General features: G+C 39.8%; 2 protein-coding genes across 7 annotated transcripts in view; one reads left to right on the top strand and one right to left on the bottom strand.

The window, feature by feature from the left end:
* Positions 1-15,389, top strand: part of LBR (lamin B receptor) — a 51,776-nt gene extending 36,387 nt beyond the window's left edge. For 3 of the 6 annotated variants that reach the window (XM_043543592.1, XM_007071713.4, XM_043543590.1), the window contains exons 7-15: positions 1,754-1,808; positions 5,379-5,573; positions 7,485-7,588; positions 8,089-8,214; positions 8,336-8,504; positions 11,712-11,792; positions 11,916-12,038; positions 13,337-13,498; positions 14,051-15,389. In XM_043543592.1, coding sequence (XP_043399527.1) covers positions 1,754-1,808; positions 5,379-5,573; positions 7,485-7,588; positions 8,089-8,214; positions 8,336-8,504; positions 11,712-11,792; positions 11,916-12,038; positions 13,337-13,497 — 1,014 coding nt within the window. In that variant the 3' untranslated portion in view covers position 13,498; positions 14,051-15,389. Of the gene's footprint in view, positions 1-1,753; positions 1,809-5,378; positions 5,574-7,484; positions 7,589-8,088; positions 8,215-8,335; positions 8,505-11,711; positions 12,039-13,336 lie in introns of all 6 variants that reach the window. The other 3 variants (XM_043543589.1, XM_043543591.1, XM_043543593.1) reach the window with 2 other exon arrangements.
* Positions 15,390-16,742: 1,353 nt separating this feature from the next.
* The window catches only part of DNAH14 (dynein axonemal heavy chain 14), a 514,964-nt gene continuing 506,728 nt past the window's right edge, over positions 16,743-24,978 (bottom strand). Inside the window, exons 84-87 of the mRNA XM_043543588.1 lie at positions 23,066-23,214; positions 20,493-20,650; positions 17,295-17,441; positions 16,743-16,955 (exon numbers count right to left, since the gene is read on the bottom strand). Coding sequence (XP_043399523.1) covers positions 16,743-16,955; positions 17,295-17,441; positions 20,493-20,650; positions 23,066-23,214 — 667 coding nt within the window. The remainder of the gene's footprint in view (positions 16,956-17,294; positions 17,442-20,492; positions 20,651-23,065; positions 23,215-24,978) is intronic.

Raw genomic sequence — 24,978 nt, forward strand, 5'->3', positions numbered from 1 at the left:
CTCCGCTTTCCTTGCCCCAGCCCCAGCCGTGTTGCTGGGGTGGGGGTTGGGGAAAGGTCCCGCACTCACCTGTGGTGGGAAGAGGAGTGCCACAGCTGGGAGCTGGCAGAGTAGAGCGGGCTGGGGCTGGGCTGCTCTACTTCCCCCGCTGCCGGTGAGTGTGGGGGGGATCCTTCCCCCAAGCCCCCTCCCCCGAGCAACACAGTTGGGGTGAGGGAAGCAAAGCGGTCTGCTCCCAGCCCCCCGCTAGTCCCCTGGGCCACTCTGGGACTGCAGGGCCTCCAAAAGTGGATCCTCCCTGCCCCACAGCTCCTGCCCCCCAGACCGTGGGGGGGGGGAGCCCCTGACCGCCCCCGAGACTCTCTGCCCCTTATCCAACCTGCCCAGCCCGGCCCCCTTAACACGCTGCTCAGAGCAGCGTGTCGGAGCGTTACCGCTTTGTATGCGAACCCGCGTTATATTGAGTCGCGTTATAAAGGGGTAGAGGTGTACATCTGAAAAGGGATTTGGGGGATATAGTGGATCACAAATTGAATATGTGATGCAGTTGCAAAAAAAGGCAAATATTCTGGGGTAGATTAACAGTAGTGTTATATATTAGCCATAGGAGGTAATTATCCCACTCTATTCAGCACTGGTGAGACCTCACCTGGAGCACTGTGTCCAATTCTGGGTGCCACACTTTAGGAAAAATGTGGACAAATTGGAGAGACTCCAGAAGAGATCAACAAAAATGATTAAAAGTTTGGAAAACCTGTAAGGAAAGGTTAAAAAAAACTGGGCATGTTTAGTCTTGAGAAAAGACTGAGATGTTGACCTGGTAAGTCTTCAAATATATTGCGGGCTGTTATAAAGAGGACAGTAATCAATTGTTCTCCATGGCCACTGAAGGTAGGATAAGAAATAATCATCTTAATCTGCAGCAGTGGAAGATTTAGGTTAGATATTAGGAAAAACTTCCTAACTATAAAGGTAGTTAAGTGCTGGAATAGGCTTCCAAGGGAGCTTGTGGAATCCCCATCATTTGGAGGCTTTTAAAAACTGTTTGGACCAACACCTGTCAAAGATGTTTTAGGTTTACTTAGTCTTTAGTGTTGCCTCAGTGGTGTGCACGGGACTTGATGACTTCTTGCAGTCCCTTCCTACCCAACATTTCTGTGGTTGTGTGTGTGAACCCTTAAGTATGCTTTAATCTGTCTCTGGTTACCTTCCCCAGACCTGAAGAAGAGTTCTGTGTAGCTCAAAAGTTTGTCTCCTCCATGAACAGAAGTTGGTCCAGTAAAAGATAATTACCTCACCTACCTTGTCTCTATTTAAAAAAAAAAAAAAAAAAAGAGTGAAAAGTAGTTTCAGGTATTGAACCTGCTCCTGACTCCCCTTGTAAACCACATTTTCCTATTTTATTTTCCCTTTTTTAAATGACCCTCCCTGCTCTGTGTGGGAAAATACAAAATAAATGGGAAGCTAACTGAAGGGAAGCTGACATTATGCTTTGCATTTGACAATACTTTCTGTAAACTAATTAAGTGATGGAGAGAATAGACTTGCTAGCTTTCATTTTTTAATGATATCTATCAGCTGTTGCTAGTTATTACAGAAGGTACAAAAATTTTAGAAAGGAGTAAGATTTTCAAGTTGATGGCATGCCTCTAGTTGACTGTCATGACTGAACTTCTGTCATTTTGGCAAATGAAATTATTTGAATCAAGTTTTTAAAAAAAATCAACTAGTCTTTTATCCTTTCTCTTCTAAGGTTGTAGAAGGAATGCCACTTTTGAATGGAAGAAGACTACAATACAGAATAAATGGTAAGTGTGTTCAATAGTCTCCTTTGAAATTTGTCTAATCTGTGACACTCAGTTTTAATTAACTCAGTGCCACAGGTTAATTAAAATGCACATTGTGTAGTAATAGTGGGGAAAAGTTAGATGTTTTGTGAATGTTTTTTGCTTTGTGGTGTTGCTTTTGTATGTTGGCTTGTTGGGGGCACACATTCTCCAATGTCTTTTGTAGCTGTGCAACATGAATAAAGTGATCATTGGGCTAACTCAAGTCAGTTTGTATTATTACATTTGGTGATTCCATGTCCATGCTCACATTTTCCTTAAAATCACTCCTAATGTAACTAAAAACAGGAAAGGCTATGTTATCTCCTGTCTTTCTTGGTCTGTTATACTTCCTAGCATACTTTGGAGGCTGCTAAGTAATTGCATAGCTATGGAGACCTACTCTTTTGGTGCATCTGTCCTTGTGCATAGAAACAAAATTTTGTGTGTGTGTTTGGTTTTTTTGTTCCGATAACTCCAAGATGCTCAGTATATTGAGCAGTTTGTAGCTCAAGTAACTTCTCTTGGTGATCCCTTCATAAATACTATGGAGTTGTGCAGTTTGCAGCTTTTGAAGGATGTGCACATTACACAGTCGGGCTCATTGCTTCCCTCCATTCCCCCCACAAGGTCCCTGTGTGCCACCCATCTATACCCTTCCATTTCAGGCACTCCTTACGCGCTCCCTATAACTCCCTACAATGCCCTTCCTTACCCCTTCCTTAATGCTGGGGGCTGTGTGTTGTCCATTCCCCATTCTGCCATATGCCAGGGAGACTGCCAGTCTCCTGGCTCAGAGGTTCTGTTTGCTCCATTACTCCCCCATACCAGAGTCCCTTAATCTCCCCTCATGCTGGGGCTGTATGCATGCCCTCTGTCCTTCCATCATTATTATTTGTAATTTTTCTGTCTGGAGGGAAGTTATTCAGCGTGTCATACATTAAACTCTGTTGGGAAGATGGGCATAGCTGAATTAGCAGTATTGTGCTGGAAAGCATTATTGAGTGCTATCAACCAGTTATTTGATCTACAGATAATTGCACAGGTGCTTGAAGCAGTTGGTCTGCTAAACAGAGAATAGAGGTGTGTCCTCCCTTTTCCCCCTCTCTTGGTTTTCCAATTTTCCCTAAATCAATAAGGTTCTGGCTACTGATGCCCAGAATATACCCTGATATTTTAGAATTAACTCAATTTGGCATTCAAAAGTTAATGTGTTTAAAGAGATAGAGGAATGTTATCGAGTTGAGTGCATGCCCTCACAAGCTCGGACAATAATAGAGCAAAACTTTGAAAATAGAATAGCCATACAAAAATACATATGGAGAGTAGGTATTCTGTGCACTCTCTCCTTTGTCGCTATTTACTCTTTCTGGACCAAAGGTTTCCCTTCCATTATTCAAACTTATCCAGCAGAGTGAATGATCACAGGGTCCTACCACCCCCAAGCCCAGCTATGACTCTTACACCAAGGCCTGTGGCAGTTGCAGCAGACAAGGGACTCTGGCTCCCCTCTATCTTGGGCTTCAGGTAACAAGTCTGTTCCTGCCTGCTTTCTTACCTGGCATGCAATGTTTAGAGCTCAAGTTCTTGCACTCACCTTTCCACTTCAAATAAGCAGTTCATCCTATAGGATCTCTTAACCCAACTCTGGCCCCATTCTCCTCAATGCTTTCACATCCCCTGTCCCTCCAAGGACAAGAAGTGCTTCAAAAGGGCCCTCCCATGTTTCTGCTGGGCAGCTCTGCGTGCTTCAGCACTCTGTCCCCTTAACACCGTAGAGTAGTGTTCAGAAGATCCTCTTGTGCTGAGCAACACAACACACTGCAATAAGACAGTTGCTCACGAAAAAGTTTTTCTTACTGTTGAGAAAACAACACTGATGTCCAAACCTCTACCTTTTCTGTTCAGGTTCTTATACTGCACCATCATCATGTATTGAGCACCTTTCAGTACTGCTTTAAGAAGTTGAGACAGGTCTAGTAAATGTCAACTAGTGTTGTAACCACGTCGATCCCAGGCTATTTTTATACATACAAAAAATATCAAATATCTTGGGATCGACATGGCTACATATGCTGGGACTGACATGGCTAAAACAACACTGCATGTAACTAGCATCTGTTCTGTGGTGCTTATCTTTTTGTTTTTATTTTTCCTTAGTGGAAAATAATAAAAAAAAAAAAGACATTCAAGTGTGTGTGTGTGATGATCTGTGTGCTTTTTATTATGAAGTTTAGATTGAAGAGGTATGTGTGCGCATGTGGGATGGAACGCAGCAAAGCCTGTGGTTTGGTTTAGTTTCTGTGGGAGAGCACATTCCTGGATCTCCCAAAAGATTTTTATCTCCTACACAACTGAGCTTTTAGCCCTGTGGTGGATATGTTGCCAGAGGATCATAGCTGTAGATGGTGGTCCTTGTCCTGGAGCTTTAGGTGACCTGTTTGATAATCCAGGCCCAGATTATTACTTGTCTTGAAGAAAAGTACTGAAGTCTTGAACTTGATGCAATATTCTATGGTGAGCCAGTGAAGTGAATAGATAGGTTACCCTCAAGCACATCAAACCTATGCTGCTGAGGAGGGGGGCTGCTGCATTTTGTATTAACTGTAGGCCAGGTAGAGTGTATTGCTGTAGTCCTGTTGTGTGTTGCTGAAAACCAAGTCATTATGCGACCCTAGCCAGCTGGAGGTGGTAGAATTCATTGCTCATAGACATTGCTATGTTGAGAGCTTAGCATAAACCTGGAATCCAGGGTCAGTTCTAAACTGCACACTGGCTTGATCAGTTGTGGGTATGGACCTTCAACCAGAGGAGACTGTGGCTGAAAACTCCTAAAAAATCTTTTCTTCTTCCAGCCAGCATGACCTCTGCTTGGCCTGTTACATGCATGTTGCTATGCCTATACATCAGGGGTGGTCAACCTGTGGCTCCGGAGGCACATGCGGCTCTTCAGAAGTTAATATGCGGCTCCTTGTAAAGGCACCGACTTGGGGGCTGGAGCTACAGGCGCCAACTTTCCAGTGTGCGAGGGGGTGTTCACTGCTCAACCCCTGGCTCTGCCACATGCCCTGTCCCCACTCCACCTCTTCCACCCCTCCTCTGAGCCTGCTATGACCTCGCGTGCTCTCCTCACCCGCGAGCCTCCTGCACGCCACAAAACAGCTGATTGGGAGTTGCGGGGAGGGAGAGCGAGGCACTGATTGGCGGGGCTGCCGGTGTGCGGGAGGCGCTGGGGCAGGAGCTGATGCGTGGGCTGCTGACGTATTACTGTGGCTCTTGGCTGACGTATTACTGTGGCTCCTTCTCAGGCTCAGGTTGGCCACCCCTCCTGTACATGGAAGCCCTGATTCTGCTAAATGCTTAGCTGAACTGGGGCACATCTATACACATGATTAAAAAATTAGATAATTATGTCATTGTAGGTATCTTTAAATTTTATTTTTCAAAACTTCACAAAATCATGCAAAAATTTAATGAATGATTGCTATACTAAAAGTTATGTCTTCTGACTTGGCTTATTTGTTAACTTTTGTTTGTTTGTCTTTTTTAAAGGATTTTATGCTTTTGTCCTGACTGCTGCCGCTGTTGGAAATTCTTTATATTTTGAAATTGAGCTTCATTATTTATATGACCATTTCCTGCAATTTGCAGTCTCTGCTGCAATTTTTTCTGTGTTGTTGAGCATTTATCTCTATGCCCGGTCCCTGAAAGCACCTAAGGAAGAACTGTCTCCTGGTGGAAATTCTGGTAAGTGTGTGAGTAATATTTCAAACCTTTTCTCCCTTCTGTTTTATTACACTTTCATTGTACGAACAAGTCTTTGCTAAGTCAAATCTTAAGTACATTTTAGGATAATTGCCATAATGGTCTGGCTAATAATTAGATGTTTTACTGTTCTCATATTTATATTGCAAGTTGAATGTTTTTTAATAAAGATACAGATGCTGCATAGCACCTCAAATTTAGTTGCCTTTTTTTGCATAATGAACTCAGAAGCATTATTTGAAGTATTTTATGTAGCCTTGTCCTTAGAGATGAGAGGAAAATTTATTTTTCTTTTTCAATTTTCAGCATTTGGTAGTCTTCTGTATAGTCACTTTTACATTTTCCCCTGTTTGTTGAAAGCTTTCCAACAACAGCTTGTGGGGAGGAGCAGGGAGAAAATGATTGACTGAAAAACTAGAAACATTGGCAGTGGGAAGTAGGGGTAGAGGAGAATTTCAACGTATTATTTTAACTCTGTTTTTTTTGTTGTTGTTTTTTTACTTGGCTGCATCCTTTTTAAAATCTAGTAGTTTAACTTAGTTTTTGGAAGGATAGTTTGGCTCCAGTGATGGTACTACTCATTTATGCAAAGTTAAGCATATGCATCAGGTTTTTGTAGGATCAGTGATAAATTGGGGGGAAAAGATTGACTATGCACAAATTTACCAAATGTACAAATAAAAGTAGATTTTTTTCCTAAACATACAGTTATTGTAGTAGTAATTTTGTCTTTTACTTGTAACAGGATGGGTGGGATAGGACTTCAGACCTTGCTGGTTAACTGCAGAAATGTGTGTATATAACACAACATTAAACTGACAGTGTTGCTTCTAATGGAATAGCAGTATGATGACTAGCAAGGGGAGTTATCGGATAAAATGAATGAGTGAAACAAGAAAATTATTGAAAACTTGAGCTTACTGGCTTTTTGCTGGTGCTTGGGAGTGAACAGAAGGAATATGAGAAATTGTCTCGATAATTGTGCTTCTAAAAGTATAGTTCTAATGTTCAAAAGGTGACTTTTTAAAAATGGTATTCTGTGTTTCTTCTATATAAGATTTTTTTCTACCTGCCAACTGAGCCATTTCTGTCCTTCTTGTCCATCTTCAAAAGTTAACAAGAATTCTGCCTTCTATCATATGCATATACTATTATCTCTTCTCCACTTCCAGCCCCCCCACACACACACCAAAAAAAAATTAGTCACACTTTATTCACTTACGTATTGTTTCATTTTCTTGATTAAAACTGCTACATGTACTTGGCTGAAGGTACATTGCTGCTGTCCAGCACAGAGTGAGGGGTGGGGTGGGAACTTAAGAGTAGGAGCAGCTAAGATTAGTTAGTATGTAACTTGCGCATGGGGGTTGTGATGTCACTGTGTCACAGAAAATGAAACAAGAAAAGGAGTACTTGTGGCACCTTAGAGACTAACAAATTTATTTGAGCATAAGCTTTTGTGAGCTACAGCTCAGTTCATCGGGTGCTGTAGCTCACGAAAGCTTATGCTTAAATAAATTTGTTAGTCTCTAAGGTGCCACAAGCCCTTCTTTTCTTTTTGTGAATACAGACTAACACGGCTGCTACTCTGAAACCACAGAAAATGAAGTTTCACAAGCTCCTGACAGCAGAATTTATGAAAGAGGCAAACTTCAAGGAGGAATAAAAGATGAAAAATTTCCTCAAGCAATTATTAGGCAGACTTAGCTTATGTTTTTACCATATGAGGGCTCTCAGGGAAAATTCCATTATAGCTTTTTTTAATTCACATTTTAGCATTACAGCATGACTTTTAACCACAGATAAAGTAATAGCTGTTTTATAAGTGTCAGAGGAAGGTGGTGGGGAACAGATAGAAAGCCATTACTGGAAGCATGTGCATTTTGTTTGCAGGGAACTTTGTTTATGACTTGTTCATTGGACGTGAATTAAACCCTCGCATTGGAAATTTTGACCTCAAATACTTCTGTGAGTTGCGTCCAGGCTTAATTGGCTGGGTGAGTATGAGTACTTTTAACCATTTTGTTTCACTTGCTTGGATCTTATTAAATATGAAAACTTTTAATTGTGGTAAAGAAATATATGTTTGAAAGAGGGGGAAATGTGCAAAACAGCTGTGTATTAGAAGACATGATTAAAACTGTCGTGACAGATCTCATGAGAACAGTTTTTACAGCTCTGTCACATTGGCTGTAGCTCACAAAAGCTTATGCTCAAATAAATTTGTTAGTCTCTAAGGTGCCCCAAGTCCTCCTTTTCTTATTGCTTGTATTAAGCATTCTAAAAGTGTGACTGTGCAGAGGCTATACTTTGTTGAACAATGGCTACTAATGAGTTATCTTTTTGTAAAATTTGTAGGTTTTTTTTTAAATAAATGTAACCTAAATCTTGGGTCTAAATTGCCAGACAGTCTGCTTTTAAAAATGAACTATAACATGGTAGAAATAAGTGCCTTTAAATTTGTGCAAAATTTGTAGTGAGATCTGACTCTTTTTAGGTTGTTATTAACTTGGCAATGCTGTTGGCTGAGATGAAGGTACAGGATCGTAATGAGCCATCTTTGTCAATGATCCTGGTTAATAGTTTCCAACTTCTGTATGTGGTGGATGCTCTTTGGAATGAGGTAACTAACATTCCCGTCAGTCTATGTTAAACTTTTGCTTGCATATCTAGTTAAATTGTGACACACTAATGTACTCATGCTTTTTTTTACGTATTGTAAATTTCCTTCCTAATTTCTCTAGGAAGCTATCTTGACTACAATGGACATTACCCACGATGGGTTTGGGTTCATGCTAGCATTTGGAGATTTGGTATGGATTCCATTCGTCTACAGTTTACAAGCCTTCTATTTAGTCAATCATCCTAGTGAAATTTCCTGGCCTATTGCTTCTGCAATTATTATTCTGAATAGTAAGTCATGAAAATTTTTTACAGTTACAAAAATATGCTTTATTTCCTTAGCTGAGAGAGGAAGGATGGTCCTGGGGATAGGGCACGTAAGAGGGCCGGAGTTCATTTCCCTTCTCTGCTACAGACTTCCTATGTGGCCTTGGGCAAGTCATTTAATCTCTGTCTCAGTTCCCCACCACAGTAATAGCAGTTCCCCACCATAAGTTAAAAATTGTGAGACCCCCATTACTACAATAGTTCTTGAGCAGGCATATTAAGTATTATAGGTTTACATACACTAAAAAAACCTGAACATATTCTGGGCAACTAATGAGTTGCTTAAGAGGGGATATTTTTTGGCTAGCAATTACTGCAAAGAATAGACTCGTGTTAGATTCACAAGGGGGACTTAGACACCTAATGTGGGCTGTTGTAAAATTAGGCAAATAGGTAGATGAGTTGATGTACCCCCTGGAAGACCTTTGCATACCCCCAGAAGTACACATACCTGTGGTTGGGAACCACTGTTGAATGGGATAGTCCACCATCTTAGAGAGTTCAGCACCTGGTTCAGAACCAGTGCCTGATTTTGCATGCATTGTGGTGAGTGGGTCCATACTTTCAGGGCAGAGGCCTGGAGGCACCTGATAAGGCACCTTCTTCATTAGGTGATTCCTATACATAAAACTAGGTGGACCAGTAACTATAGACATTGAGCTATGGTTGGCCTGCACACTTTACTAAAAGGTATATCAAGTTTTGGATCCAGTCAAATCTGTCTAGTGATGAGTAGACCTTTTGCCAGAGAAATCTTTCCACTCCCAGGTAAACTGTCTTTGTGAAGGGAGGGAATCAAGAAGCTCTTCTTGGTGTTTAACACAAATCCATGTGCTCAAAGCAGATCTAGTGTCTGGATTGTTGGATTATGTGCTGCTGCTTGGATCAGAGCTCTGATCAAGATGTCATCTAGGAAGGGATAAGGACATGTGAGAGCCCTGAGACTGGAGCCTGGTTATTACTACCACCAGCATCTTGGTAAAGACCCAGGGGGTGGATGAAAAGCTAAAAAATTAGAAGCGTTTGGAACTGGTATGGAAATCTCAGCAGTCTGTGGTGGCATGGTCATATGGGAATGTGGAGATACACATCCGCTAGATCCACAGAAACAAGGAAGTCCCCTTGAGACAGGGATGCTACTGTTGACACTAGGATCTCAATCCAGAATCTCTTTTTCATCCACTTGGTTGAGCTGCTTGAGATCCAGGATAGCTCTGGGACAGCTACAGTCCCCTCCGGTGTGCTTCTGAACAATGAAGTATAGTCTTTAAGAATCTTTCTTCTGAGGGAATTTTTTCTATTGCTTCTATGGCCAGAAAATGTGAGTTTTTTAACACCAACTTGTGGTTGATGGGGGTTTGGATGAACAAGGGATGGGGTGGAGCCTTTAGTTTGAAGAAGTAACTGCCTCTCTTATCTGCTGTCTGTAGTTGATAGAGATCATACTTCTAAGAACTGGGAAGTTCTGCTTCCTAGATTCAGAAATGGATGTAGGCATATTTGTTTGTTGTCATAGTGGGCTCTTAAAGGTGGTGGACCCACCTTTCGATTTTCCACCCAATCTTTGGTTCCAGGGTTTTCCCCCGGTACCTTTGTGAGGAGGATGGACAAAGATAGCGATCACTGCTTGCAGAGGCAATGAAGTAACTGTTTCAAAGTCATGCATTCTTTATTAATTCATCACACAAATAGGGGGATAACTGCCAAGGTAGCCCGGGAGGGTTGGGGGAGGAGGGAAGCACCAGGTGGGGTGGTGGATGAGGGGAGGAGGGAAGGACAAAGCCACACTGCACTTCAAAACTTATTGAATGCCAGCCTTCTGTTGCTTGGGCAGTCCTCTGGGGGTGGAGTGGTTGGGTGCCCAGAGGGGGCCTCCTCCCTGCGTTCTTGGGCATCTGGGTGAGGAGGCTATGGAACTTGGGGAGGAGGGCAGATGGTTACACAGGGGCTGCAGTGTAGTCTGTGCTCCTGCTGCCTTTCCTGCAGCTCCACCAGATGCTGGAGCGTATCGGTTTGATCCTCCAGTAGCCTCAGCATTGTATCCTGCCACCTCTCATCTTGCTCCCGCCACCTCTCATCTCGCTCGTCCCTGCTGTCCTCGTGTTCATTTTCTGTTTTCCTGGACTCTGATATTGTTTGCCTCCACGCATTCTGCTGAGCTCTTTCAGTGGGGGAATACTGCATGAGCTCAGAGAACATTTCATCGCGAGTGTGTTTTTTTCGCCGCCTTATCTGCGCTAGCCTCTGGGATGGAGATGATGGGGGAGCATTGAAACATTTGCAGCTGCGGGAGGAAAAAAGGGAGAGTAGTATTTAAAAAGACATATTTTAGAGAACAATGGGTAGGCTCTTTCACGTTGAACCAAGCTGTTACTATTACCTAGCACGTGTGCTTTCGCCTCTTATATTGAGGGCCTGCCAGTTTGGTGTGAGAGATCACACACGCAGGGCCGGGCAACAGAATTCGGCTTGCAGGCAGCCATGATAAGCCACAGTCTTTCGGCTTCTTCAACCTTCATAACACTGAACTGTCACTTTGCTTCTGTGGAGGCAGAAGATCTGGCAGCAGGCTGGAAAAAGGGGTGTGGCTAGCACAATCTAGGCAACAGTTTGAACTGCAGGCAAGAGGGGAATAGTCCATAAATATCAGAATTGTGGGAGATGCTGGGGAGAGTGGGCAATTAAACATGGTAAGACTAGTAGTAGTATATATGAGGAGAGTAATAAAAAAGGAGGCAACCATGAAATGTTGTGGCCTTTTGGATGTACATCTACTTGCAGTGGTATATTGGGCATGTATTTTCCCAAAATAGGTGTATTGCTGAGGAATACACAGTTGCTGTTGTGGGTTATTTAATAGAAATGTAAAACCCGGCATCATGTTTAAAAATAAAACTTGTAAAAAGGCAAAGTTCTTGGTAAGGATTCTCCAAAATCCTATACTTATATATATGTCTTCAGATACAATATGAAACATATATTAATATTTGAAACCCAAGTTTTCTTTATAATATTTCAGTTCCATTAGTGAGTGATTCTTGAGAGCTGGGTAATTATAACTACGTGCCTAATGAAATCTTCTGATTGCACAAGAGGATATTTTGATGATAGAAAAGTTTACTGAAACCTATTGCAATTATGAAATGAAAATAATTATTTTCTTTATTTTAGTCTTTGGGTATTACATTTTCCGTGGTGCAAACTCACAGAAAAATGCATTTCGGAGGAATCCAAACGATCCCAAATTGGCTCGTAAGTATCTTTTGGCTAACTTAATGTTCAATTTTTTACTACTATCCATACAATATCTCTCAATTATGTACTCTTTACATGCACATTTTAAACGTTATTTTATATGCTACTTTCTGTACGCAGACTTGAAATGTATTCCCACTGCAGCTGGAAAAAGTCTTCTAGTCACAGGCTGGTGGGGCTTGGTTCGTCATCCTAACTATCTAGGTGATATTATCATGGCTCTGGCTTGGTCCCTACCATGTGGTAAGATCCTGAAACTAAAGTGCTTGGTATTAAAAATTTGTGCATGTGTTTTGGCAACTGACTTCCATTTTCTAATTTGCCAATGATTATTTAAGACGCTAGACTGCCTGTAATTAACAGAAAGTTAAATTCAGTGGCGTAAGCCTGATTTGACATCTGGTGTCCCACTATATAACCCCTTTGAACCAAGTTTAGTTTTTGGATAAACTTCTGACTCCTCCTGCTCTCCCTATGCTCTTCTGGGGATGGCTGACTGGTGAGCCCCTTCTTCATTTGTTTGTCCTGGGGCTGCCAGCTGGGCTATGATTTTTACAAATGGAGCTAGAGGAAGCACTTCTTCAGTAGGCAGTGTTTCCCGCTGCTTAGGGACAGGCATCACCAGATACGGGCAGGATCTCAAAACAGAGTACATCCAAATGAATTGATGTGAGAGCAAACACACATGAAGGGGGCTGTGTGTTGAACTCCTGTAGCTGAGCATTATTTTTTTAAACTCCAAAGGTTATGCGTTAGAATTAGGATGCAGCTAAAATTGAGCAAATCTTCCACTATTAAAAATGTTTCAGTTAAAAAAAAATCCAAACTTCAGAAAGTATGGAAATTCAACATTTAGCTTCAAATATAAATTATTTCAGCTTTTAAATATTTTGACTATAGTGAAGCTCACCTAAAGAGCACTGTCAGCAGTCTTTCTTATCTTAAATTTGGAGATCTAGGCAGGGAGGATACTTCACCTTTGCATTTCCTTGCTTTTTTATGCATCTCACAATACTATAATGTTCTCCCAATGCATTTTTCTGCCTGAATCTCCCTTTTGCTTTAGTCTACAGGAAGTGTGCATTTGTGAGCTTTAGTGCAAAATTACTCACTTTAAGCATTGTAAAACTTGTCACGTGTACATAAAACAGAGAGAGCAGGTTTACAAAACTAAAACATGCCTTCTTCCTTGTACCTGTCCTCCAAAAGCAAACTGTTAGTCTGTAGTATAGACAAAACTGCCTGCAAAATATGCCATAGCAGTCTTGGTATATCCTATTATTGAGCGCTAGCTAACAAGGTGTTCAGCGCTGTACAAATAGATGCAATCTCTTTGAAGATGCTCACAGGCCAGAGCAGGCACATGCCATACAGTTCGGTATAGATAAGATGTTGTGTTTTGTATAATGTTTGACCGTATGGTTGGAACCCGATACCTGTATCATGACTTGTATTTCAAGGTTTTTACTCTAACTCTGAATACCAGCATATTTTTCTGAGTTTTGCTATATGTACAATGACTTTCCAACTGTGTTCTACAGGTTTTAATCATATTTTGCCATATTTCTACATGATTTATTTCACCTGCTTGCTTATTCATCGAGAAGCTCGTGATGAACATCAGTGTAAGAAAAAATATGGCCTGGCATGGGAAAGATACTGTCAACGTGTACCATACCGTATATTTCCTTACATCTACTAAGGTACTCCAGGAACTTGGGTTGCAAACTAAGTCTGCAGTTCTAGATTCTTTGCAAATAAAAACGTGCCCCATACCTTTGCACTTGGTCTTTTTGTTTAATTTTTAGGCTTTTCTTAAAGATGTGATCAAACGATGTAGTGAACAAACAAATATGATTATTAGACATAATTTCTCCAAATATTTACCAGCTAGTCATTTTAAGCTACACAGTGTGTTCAATTAGAATAAACCAGTTACCTTGTGATGTATGAATAAGTAAAAGATAAGCAAATAGACAGTTCATATAACTCACATACTTAACTGACTTTCAGTATTACCCCTGAAAAAATGTGCTCCCCTTCCCCCCCCCCCCCCCCAAACAAAAAACAACAACTGTAGGGTGTAAGGTTTTGGGGTTTACTACCCAATCAAAATTGTAAGGTTTTGTAAGTTTCTTTTTACTCATGATTACCCAATTTTTCAAGTTAAACTTTAATCTACTGAGTTTATATTTTTTAGAAAAAGTTCATTTAATTGAGCACTGTGATGTGATGTATGTTTTTGTTATATTAAGGGAATAAGATTTCCATCCAGCTCATTTTTCTTCGATCGCTTGCTGGTTCCCAGCGGTGAGGAGCTAAAAACCATAGTCCTGCATTCAGTGATAAATGGAAGGTATTATAAGGTGTGGTGTGTAGTACACACTCTGAAGTAAAATAGCTATAGTGTGTTTGCTCTGAATTTTGTAAAATAGCTCTTAATGTACCATAGGATCCATTGACTGTATTATAAAACCTTCACGTTTTTGCTGTACAGTGTTTGAGAATGTGAGATACAATAGCTTTTTTAGGAATAGGGAGAAACTAAAACCATTTCCAGTATTTTTTTTAAAAAAATGTTCTTAAGAATTTTGTAAAGTAATGTATTGATTGTCTCAAAAATTAATTGAAGTGTTCATTTAAATATTGTTGACAAATTTGCTATGAAAATGTAGAAAATATATTCAATCCAAAGTTTGTGAATCTGGCATTACTACTACCTCAAATGTAGGTTTTGCCTTTTATACTGTTGCAAATAGCTAAGTTTTTTCAATATTTCTATTTAAATCAATTTTTATGTGAATCTTTGTCACATTCTAATATATTTTTGTATATATTTGACTTTTTTTAACTAGCATGTATATTTCTTAGCTGCTTCTGTCAGTTATGTTCTTTATATCCCAAGAATGGAATTCTGTCCCACTGCAAAAGTTTAATTTTTATTTGATTAACTAAGTGGGTAATTTTTAATAAGGCTGAGAGAGTGCTGAAGTAATTTTGCATTAATGAACCTTGGGGAACTAGTTTTATCCTGCTTGTCTTTCAGTTGGTAGCTTTTTCCAGATACTAAAATTTAGTTAGTCATTGGTCTTGAATTTTAATTGCACTGTGGAGGGAAATTAGGTACTCCATAGTCAGGGTTTCTGTCAAACTACAAATTTTAAAAATGTTGAATAGTTGGATGTTTTAAAAATAGTGATAATTGAAAAGCTAGTGTTTTGGGTTTGTTTTTTTTTAAATGCACTGAGAGTCCTTTTAGTGAATATAGCATAACTTGTTCAACATGATCATGACAGCTTCAGCAGGTCCATGTGGTTGCTGTTGGAAAGAGAATATTTTAACACCAAATATTTTGATTCTTGGAAAAAACATGTGGTTACAAGTACCACTCTTTTTAATGAGGTTAAAATTATGCTACTGAAAAATAAACTAGCAACCTTTCTACAGTCTGCATGCTGTTCCTCAGAGACATGGGTATATATCAACTGCAATTTGTTCTGTATGCTCATATTTTTGATGTAAAATTTGATTCTTAAGTAGAATTTTATACAAACAACCAACCTGTAAACTGAAATAAAATTGTTTTTAAAAGTGGTAGAGTGCAAATTTTGATCACTTATTTAATTGCATTTTTAAGAAAACCGTACCAGCTGAATCTTCATTTGTATAATTCCTGAAGAGAAACAAAATTTCAAATGAGATGTTTTATTTGCAAAAATTTTCTTGGCCTTCACTAATGGCAGCACTTATCCTCTATCAGCAAGTTTTTGGACGTTTTAAGCAAAGTTATTTAAACAGTCCTCTTCACATTTTTGGTTTAATCAGGAGTAACCCACACTTGTTACAAATGTATCTTCACACTGTGAGAGGCACCTACCACATTAGTTTGCTTGGTTAATCTCACCCAGCCCCGGCTAATGCTGTGCTGTTTTATGTAGGGGTGGGAATGAGATTTTTCTAACATAATGGGGAGGTTGTCCATGAAATAGTGCCTTTAATTTTCTCTGCAATGGTAAGATGTCCTTGCAAGAGAAGACAAGAGGCCCAGCCCTTGAATGTTGGTCAGCCTGCTGTTGGGTAAGAAGAATCTGGTACCTAATTCTGTCTCCTCCTGTGTGCTTTGGGGTGGGGAGCAGTGTTAGGTTTACATGTACTCTTAATATATGTTGGGACAAAGTTTTAATTTTTGTGCATCATCAGTATAAGTAACTAAATTCTATTTGCAGTCTTTATCTCGTGATGGTGCAGAGGCTAAAATGTACATTAATATTCATATACATTTTGTTGAAGTGAAAAAGATCTTCATACCAGATCAGTGGTAAATATAATCTGGCTGCTCTTTTTAAACCTGGCAAAACTGGAATGCACAAGAGCAACTGAAGTAGTAGTTTCTAATCAGTTATAACACGAAGATTATCCCTGTCATTTTGAAGTGGGCTCTGATAACTCCATGCTAGCTGCCACACTTTGGTAAAATAATTAAATTACCATGGATGGAAGTGAGGAATGCAGTTTTAATACTATCTAAAAGGTCTTCTCATTGGATCGGTTAACAACTGTGTTCTTTAAACTTAAATCACAGTGCTACTTAGAATGCTCTACTTTTCTGTCAAGCCTATAGAGAGATGGTGCGTAGTTACAGAATTTAAACACACTACTTCAGATGAATAATCAGATACCAGGGAGGTAAGTGAATGGATAAAACCAAAGCAGGAGGAAAGTATATGTTGTACATCAAACTACAGATTTTTAAATAAGATTTATTTAACCCAAGGAGTGTGGAAGGTACGTTATCTTGATAGTATTTGTACAGCAACTAGCTGTCTGACTGCTATTAGTCCTAATGCTTTTGAAACCACTACACTCCCCAGTCTTAGTTGTACAGCAGATAAGATGTGGTTTCATGAACAATAAATGGTGGTATTTTTTTTCTCTTCTTCCAATTTATCAGTCATCCAGTTGGCACAGCATTGCAACCCCTCTTGTAACCCAGTGACTGGAAGTTCTCATGGTTGGTAGACTGACTGTTGTTATGAAGTTAGTGGACAGACCTGTAGATAACAATATTCCAGCTCTTTGAGGAGTCCGATAAAGTGGACATTCATAATGCATTAGTTCTCTTTGTTCCTCATCTGGACATGTGTGCCTTGCTTGGATAATCTAAAAATAATCCAGACACAACAGGATTGTTTAATACCAGGTACATAGTTAAACCAAATGAAAATGTACCCCAACAATTTTTGGTTAGGGGATCTAGTCCTATTTTCACTACATTAGAAACTAAATCTTGCCTTTTCCTTAGCTGACTCAGGGATCAGCTCCAATTCTTATTCATACACAATTTCCACTCAGCACAGTGCATCTTGCCCAAGTAAGAACTACAGGAAGAGGCCATTGGTATTTCCATGGGCAGCCCAAAGTGATGGCTATGCCATCTACAAACAAATATGACTTTTATGCTAACAGATGGCAAAACCTACATCTGAAGTTAGCTCTCACCTGCTGTGGTAAAAACACTATTTCAGGGAGTGGATAAAATCTGTCATGAAGAAAGGGTTCTTCCAGCACATGTGTTGTAGGGCTCCATCGTGCACCATCTATATATAAACCAAAAACTAGAACACCATTTTCAGGTGGGGAAGATCCCTATGATTAGAGAGAGAGAGAGAGAGACGAATACTTGGATTATATATCGTGAGGTAGAGAACAAGACTTTGTTTTTCAGCATCCTTAAGGATGCTGGTAAAGACTTATTAAAGAACATCAGTCATGAAGTGTTTTTACATTTATTGGTAATGTTCAGGCACCTGTCATTTAATGAGACATCACATGCTAAAAGGGACAAATTAGTCTTCAGTACTCTCATTTTAAAGGTCAGACTCCATATCACAGTAACTTTTTGTAAAGGATAAAGTAACAGACACTATTGCTAAGGAATTTACCTCCCTTTTTGTACATCTGGCCCCTGTACACCTAGAGTCAGTGAAAATTTTCCAGCTGCGTGGTGGTTGGCAGCCTGAAGATGGCATACTCTAAACATAAAATATACCCACCATTAAAGGAAGTTGGAATGCCAAATCCAGGCACGGTGGGTATAGTCCAGTGTGAAGAAGGAAAACAAGTTCAAGCAGGAAAGAAGTCCATGGTTATTTTTTTAATTTATGTGAAAGCAGAGGGGAGCAGGGTGTTTGTGCACAGCTTGATAGTTCCAAATCATAACAACTCTATGTAACAGCATACTAGTGGTTTTGGTAGCTGCTTATTCTTGTTTTAATGGGGACTGTAAGGTCTTCAGGGAAGGGACTGTCTCTTTGTTTTCACGGTGCTATCACAATGGGGGCCCCCAGGGTATTACTACAGGGTAGAGCTGTCAAGTGATTAAAAAAATTAATTGCACTGTTAAACAATAAATCATTTATTTAAATAGTTTTGGATGTTTGTATTCTGTGTTGTAAGTGAAGTCAATATATTTGAAAATGTAGCAAAGTGTACAGTGCTCACTTTGTATTTATTTTTAATTACAAATATTTGCAGTGTAAAAAACCAAAAAAAAAAAAAAAAAAAGTTATTTTTCAATTCACCTAATACAAGGACAGTAGATCAATCTCTTTATCATAAAAGTTAAACTATATACAAAAAAAACCTCCATTCACAAATAAAACAATGTAAAACTTTAGAGTCGACAAGTCCACTCAGTCCTACTTGTTGCGCCAATTGCTCAGACAAACAAGTTTGCATGAGATAATGTTGCCCGTTCACAATATCACCTGAAAGTGAGAACAGGCCTTCGCATGGCATTGTAGCCGGTGTCACAAGATATTTATGTACCAGATGCACTAAAGATTCATACGTCCCTTCATGCTTCAACCACCATTCAAGAGGACAGGAGTCCATGCTGATAACTGGTTATGCTCGATAACCATCCAAAGCGGTGCAGACCGACTCATGTTCATCATCTGAGTCAGATGCCACCAGCAGAAGGTTGATTTTCTTTTTTGATGGTTTGGGTTCTGTAGTTTTCTGAATCAGAGTGTTGCTCTTTTAAGCCTTCTGAAAGCATGCTCCACACCTCGTCCCGCTCATATTTTGAAGGCACTTCAGATTCTTACACCTTGGGTCGAGTGCTGTAGCTATCTTTAGAAATCTCACATTGGTACCTTCTTTGTGTTTTGTCAAATCTTCAGTGAAAATGTTCTTAAATGAACATGTGCTGGGTCATCATCTGAGACTGCTATAATATGAAATATATGGCAGAATGCGAGTAAAACAGAGCAGGAGACGTACAATTCTCCCCCCAGAAGATTAGTTACATATTTAATTAATCCATTTTTTTTTTAAAACAAGCATGGAAATATGTCCCCTGGAATGGTGGCCGAAGCATGAAAGGGCATATGAATGTTTAGCACACTGGCACGTAAACACCTTGCAATGTCGGATACAAAAGTGCCATGCGAACGCCTGTTCTCACTTTCAGGTGTCGTAATTAAGAGTGGGCAGCATTATCTCCCGTAAATGTAAACAAACTTGTTTGCCTTAGCGATTTGCTGAATGAGAAGTAGGACTGGTGGACTTGTAGGAGGCTCTACATTCTTTTGTTTCTGAGTGCATTTCTGTAACCAAAAAAAAAAAATCTACATTTGTAAATTGCACTTTCATGATAAAGAGATTGCACTACAATACTAGTAGAGGGGAATCGAAAAATACCATTTCTTTTGTTTGCCATTTTTACAGTGCAAATATTTGTAATAAAAAATAACAATATAAAGTGAGCATTGTCTACTTTGTATACTGTGTTGTAATTGAAATCAATATTTGAAAATGTAGAAAAAATCCAAAAATATTTAATAAATTTCAGTTGATATTCTATTGTTTAACAGAGCAATTTAAACTGTGATTAATTGTGATTAATTCTGTTAACTGCGATTACCTACCTCAAGGTAATACCTTGTTAGAGCTGCCAATTTAGGGTTTAGTAAATAAGACCATAACCCTTTGAGTGGACTTGTTCTCAATAAATTGCAAAGTATATTGCTCTAGTACTCACTGCTCCTTACCCACTTACAACCCCAAATACTGATATCTATGCCCCCTCTATCCAAGACAGTAAAGAGGTGCTATCACTTAATTTCCTTGACTTCTGTCTCTCATGGCTGCGTTTCCATTCTCAAAAATTTGTTGGTGTCTGCTGTCAAAAATGCACTCCTAATTGCTGGCCTGGCCTCAATGTGAGGGTCTAGCTGGGACCTACTAGCAGAGCAGCCGTGGGCATGTTCTGTATATACTGAGGTTAAGAGCCTTTCAGTCTTGTACTCTGCCTGCTGAAAGCCCTCTCTGTATAGGTACTAGCAATAGTCAATCTTCTAAGGATGAGTTGGAAATAAACAAAAATGAAAAAGTTTTACTTCTGATTTTCTGCTGATGAATTGTAACCACCAAAATGGGACAGAGGGCAGGGTGGTATTTTCTAGTTCGCTACATATTCAAAGCATCATGGTGTTTGACTCAAGTTTTATGAATATGGGTATAATGTTAGTGGTTTAGGAACAACTTAAAGCAAGGACAACTTAAATATGGGGGGAGGGGGCGGAGCATGAGCAATAGCCTGCAGGCAAGGCTGTCTAAAAAACCCCTGTTTTAGAACTGACCTTGGTCCCTGCTGCATTTAGTTTGGCTTCTAGCTGCCGTTACGGCCCTTACCTTAAAAGCAGTTTGTATTATATTTTGTTTTCTCTTGACGTCTCTGAGGTTGCAGTCTTCAGCGTGGATCGTAGGAAGCAGTCTATGGGCAAAAGTTAGAGAATCCACTGAGATTCCATTTTGACGAGCATAGTTCTGCAGCACAGCAGTAAGAAACCCTGCAGGAATAAAATACAAACCAACCTAGTATCAAAAGTGTAAGTGTAGTTAAGACCAGAGCCGAGTTTACTCTGAGGCCCACGTTTGCTATGCCATCCCAAACTCAAAATGCTCTGAAAACTGGCATATCATTCCATGAGTGCCATCTCTCAGTGACTTTCAAGTTAAAGCTACTCTGTAACGTAAATATGCAGTAGTGACAAGTAGAGTCTCTCGCTCCCTTCGCTCCCCGCCCTGAATTTGAAAGTCAAGGTTTTTGGTTTTTTTTTTTTTTTTAAACAATTAAAATTTGTTGTTAATACATGATCCAGAAAAGAATCCAGCTCAGTACTAGACCTGTGCTCTCTGCAAGAGTAAAAAAATAACAAAAATGTAATCTGGGTTAAATGCAGAAAGGGTTTGAGGCATCACAATACCTAATCTTTAAGGACCCTGCCACTGTGTTGAATCATCATCTCCAAGGTGGCCATCCAGGCTCTCTATACAAAACAGGGAAGCTAGCCACTAAGAAATACTGAGGAGAGGACTGGGACTTAGGCAGGGCCTAGTGTCAGCTTGGGCTTCACAGCCATGAACCCATACCTGGATTTAGGGCTGACCTGGCTTAGGTGCCTTTCTCAATGCTACACTGATTCAGGCAGATTGGAGATTTCATTGTGGGTGAGTGCTCTAGTAAGTTGGATACAGACATGCACAAACCATCCAGACAGGAAAATTCTTGTTCCTAGCTGTTGTTTGTTGGGGCCCGGGGAATGCCTAGTTTGAGAATCCCACCAGGGCTTGGGCATGAACAGCTTGGCAGATTGTGCCCATCAGCACAAATTTTAGGTGCCTTGGGAACTCTGCTGGCAGAAACTTTGAGCGTGTGTGTGTGCAGACGCGGCGAGGGGGTGGTTCTGAGCATCTCAGTGGTGCCTAAATGTCAGGGCCTAAAGTGGCAGTTAGGCACCTAAACCCCTTTGTGGAGCTAACCCATAGCTTCTTAGCTGCACACATCTGGAATCAGCTCTTTTTACTTAGTGACAAAGCCACAATGCACCAGATGCACCTAACTGCCACTTTAAGATCAATATTTAGCGCCTCAAAACCCCAGTTCACCTGCTGCCTAACTCTATAGGCATGTAAAGTCCTCTTGGCATCTAAATTTCTGCCAGTGGGCATACACAGAGCTGTTTAAGTCCTGTTCATGCAGTGCTGAAGCTGGAGCTCCACCGCCCAGGGCTGAACTGAAGTCGTGGAGCTCTCATAAAGTCACAGGCTCCGTGACAGATTCATAGTCTTATGACTGGTTGCCTTATGCAGCTGCCACTAGGTGGCAGAGGACACCTAAACATTAGGCATTGTAATGCTGATGCTAAGGCCCCCTTTTTGGATCTAGCCCTAAGTTTTTACACAATGAATTTGCTGAGTAGAACTAAATCGTGATGTTTTAACTTAAGAGGTTTATTCACTGTGATATCCTCATAAGACCCACACCGCATTTTTTTCCCCGAGAGTCCCAACACACACACACGTCACATAATGCTAGACACTCCATCTAAAAATTGCAGGTATCAACACTGAGCCGTTCCAAGTTCAGTTCATTTTTATAATGAGGCCTTTGGAAATAATGTATTAACAATTTCTTAAAACCAATAGGGGCATTTATTCCAACCCCTTAAACCTTCCTCCCACAGTCAATGTTTTTTCCAGTCATTTTAAACTTCAACTTGTGTGAGGGGCGCAGGTGCAATATGCAGTGAGAAAAAGTGCTGGTGCCATAATACTACAGTTTAATAACCAAATAGCCCTGACTTTTGTTGGCAGTTAATTCAGTTTTGGATGCCACCATGAGCGGTCATCATTTAATCAGTAAATGAAAAATGACAAAGGTTATATGGCTAAGCTGTGCAATACCATTTTGGACGCATAAAAATATAAAGTACATGCAGAAAGGGGATCCGCAGGGATAGCCAATATTGCTATATAATCTGCAGCCTTATTTTTATGATCTATATTATGCACGCAGCCTTTGGACTGCCTTTGAAATAATCTTTGCTGAAAAGTAACAGTGTAATCCAGGCAGATTTAAGGAAGCATCAACTGGCCAATCTTTTCCAAAATAATAATGTCTTCTGATTTAATCATTAATGAAGCGAGCAGCGTTGAAACTAGGTGGTCAGCCAAAAATGAAGATATAAATTAAATCAAAACTAAGTATTAACTGAATATAGATTGGGAAACAGCCCAAGTTTTGGTATGATTTTCTGCAAAAACAGAAGACAGATTGCCCTGAAAAGGAAGAACCAGTTGCCTGCCTCTAAGACATGAAACTCCCTCATCCCCCAGTTCCAAGACTGAGAGAGCAGAAGATTTGAGAAGAAAAAATTACAAATCACTATTCATTATTGATGACTGCCTATTTACTAGTGTACCTTGTGGGAAAAAAAACCCTGAAAGCCAGAAGCGACTGGGATTTCCCTGAATGCTGTTGGTGGATATGCTGGGCCTATCGCCAGTCGGTGATGAAAATGAGATCCCAGATGTTTTGGCTTGTTTCTGAAGCATCATTAAGCTGTTATACCTGTTTTTTAAAAGAGTGTAATAAATGCTTAAGCAGGTTTTTTTAATGTTCAGTCCCCCTCAAAAAAACCCTCAAACCCTAGCTCACTTGTTTGAAAACAAAATCTTTCTTCATCATTATTCTTAAAGGCATATGAATTCCCTAGCAAATTTTCTAAACATCTTTAGCTAAAACACATAAAAATTAGCAAATTAATGTCTGAATGCAACTAGTAAGATCAGAGCAAATCATATTATTAAATCAATGCTATTTAGGAGCAGACAACTGTGAATTAAATTTGGCGCTTTGGTGAGCTCTTGTGACTGATACAATGTATTTTATTCAAACAACACTATTCAATTCACATATGGGAGAGAAAGCTAGTTACCTCAAAGTGACGCCAGAGCCTTTCATCTTAAATATTATATAAGGTAGGAGCCAAAATTTGCTCTCCTTATTTATGTGAATAATTTCATTGGTAAATAGCTGCTCATGTGACAAAGTCAAGGAGGATTTAACTACCCATGTCTAAAATGACAATGCAATGGCTATTTATTATTTACATGAAATGAGATGGTGCTCTCAGTCCAGTACTGGACAAGTGTCTAGAGAGCACAAAATCCTTACCACCACTTGCTACTTGTCTGAGCAGGGGGACAATGTATTGCATAGAAAGGGAGACTGAACTTTTGCAGACAAAGCTGGGGGTCAGAAGCTTGCATTTTTGCTGCCTATACTGAACCTGTTCTCTAGCTAAACAGAGGACTTCACTCTCTGGAGCTGGCAATCCAGCACCTTTCAACATCAGTGAACATTCAATAAAATTAAAAAAAAATCATGGTCAAACCAAGTATTGACTGGCTGTGATGTTAAAGAGAATTGTTTGTAAGGGTCATTCTTCAAGCAAAATGGATCATATAAGAATTTTTTTTAAAAAAGAATAAGATATATCTAAAGTTTAAAAACCTTTACATGTAAACAATGCTCAAAACATTCTGTGTTGTTTAGTATGAAGACTTCCACACACATAGATTCTGTTTAGATATTTTCTACGTTATCCTAGATTTTTAACCTAATTATAAATCACACTATAAAAATAACAAGGAGTCCGGTGGCACCTTAAAGACTAACAGATTTATTTGGGCATAAGCTTTCGTGGGTAAAAAACCACTTCTTCAGATGCATGGAGTGAAAATTACAGATGCAGGCATTATATACTGACACATGAAGAGAAGGGAGTTACTTCACAAGTGGAGAACCAGTGATGACAGGGCCAATTTGATCAGGGTGGGTGTAGTCCACTCCCAATAATAGATGAGGAGGTGTCAATTCCAGGAGAGGCAAACCTGCTTTTGTAATGAGCCAGCCACTCCCAGTCCCTATTCAAGCCCAAATTAATGGTATTAAATTTGCAAATGAATTTTAGTTCTGCTGTTTCTCTTTGAAATCTGTTTCTGAAGTTTTTTTTGTTCAAGTACAGCTACTTTTAAATCTGTTATAGAATGTCCAGAAAGATTGAAGCATTCTCCTACTGGATTTTGTATGTTACCATTCCTGATGTCTGATTTCTGCTTGAATAGGGACTATTTTACTCATCTTGACAATTTGAGTCTCTCCTTGTTTTAATACACTTCCTCAAGTTGCATGAGATTATGTGTGGTGCCTGTTCTCCTTTACTTTTCAGTCTTCTCTAGGTCTTTCCCCTCAAAATGCTTTCGTCTCTCCCATCTTTAAAAAACCTTCACCTTTAATCCCATTTGGTTCTTCAACTACCAACCTCTCTCT

Source organism: Chelonia mydas, chromosome 3 (genome assembly GCF_015237465.2).
Source record: "Chelonia mydas isolate rCheMyd1 chromosome 3, rCheMyd1.pri.v2, whole genome shotgun sequence".
Classification (NCBI taxonomy): Eukaryota; Metazoa; Chordata; order Testudines; family Cheloniidae; genus Chelonia; species Chelonia mydas.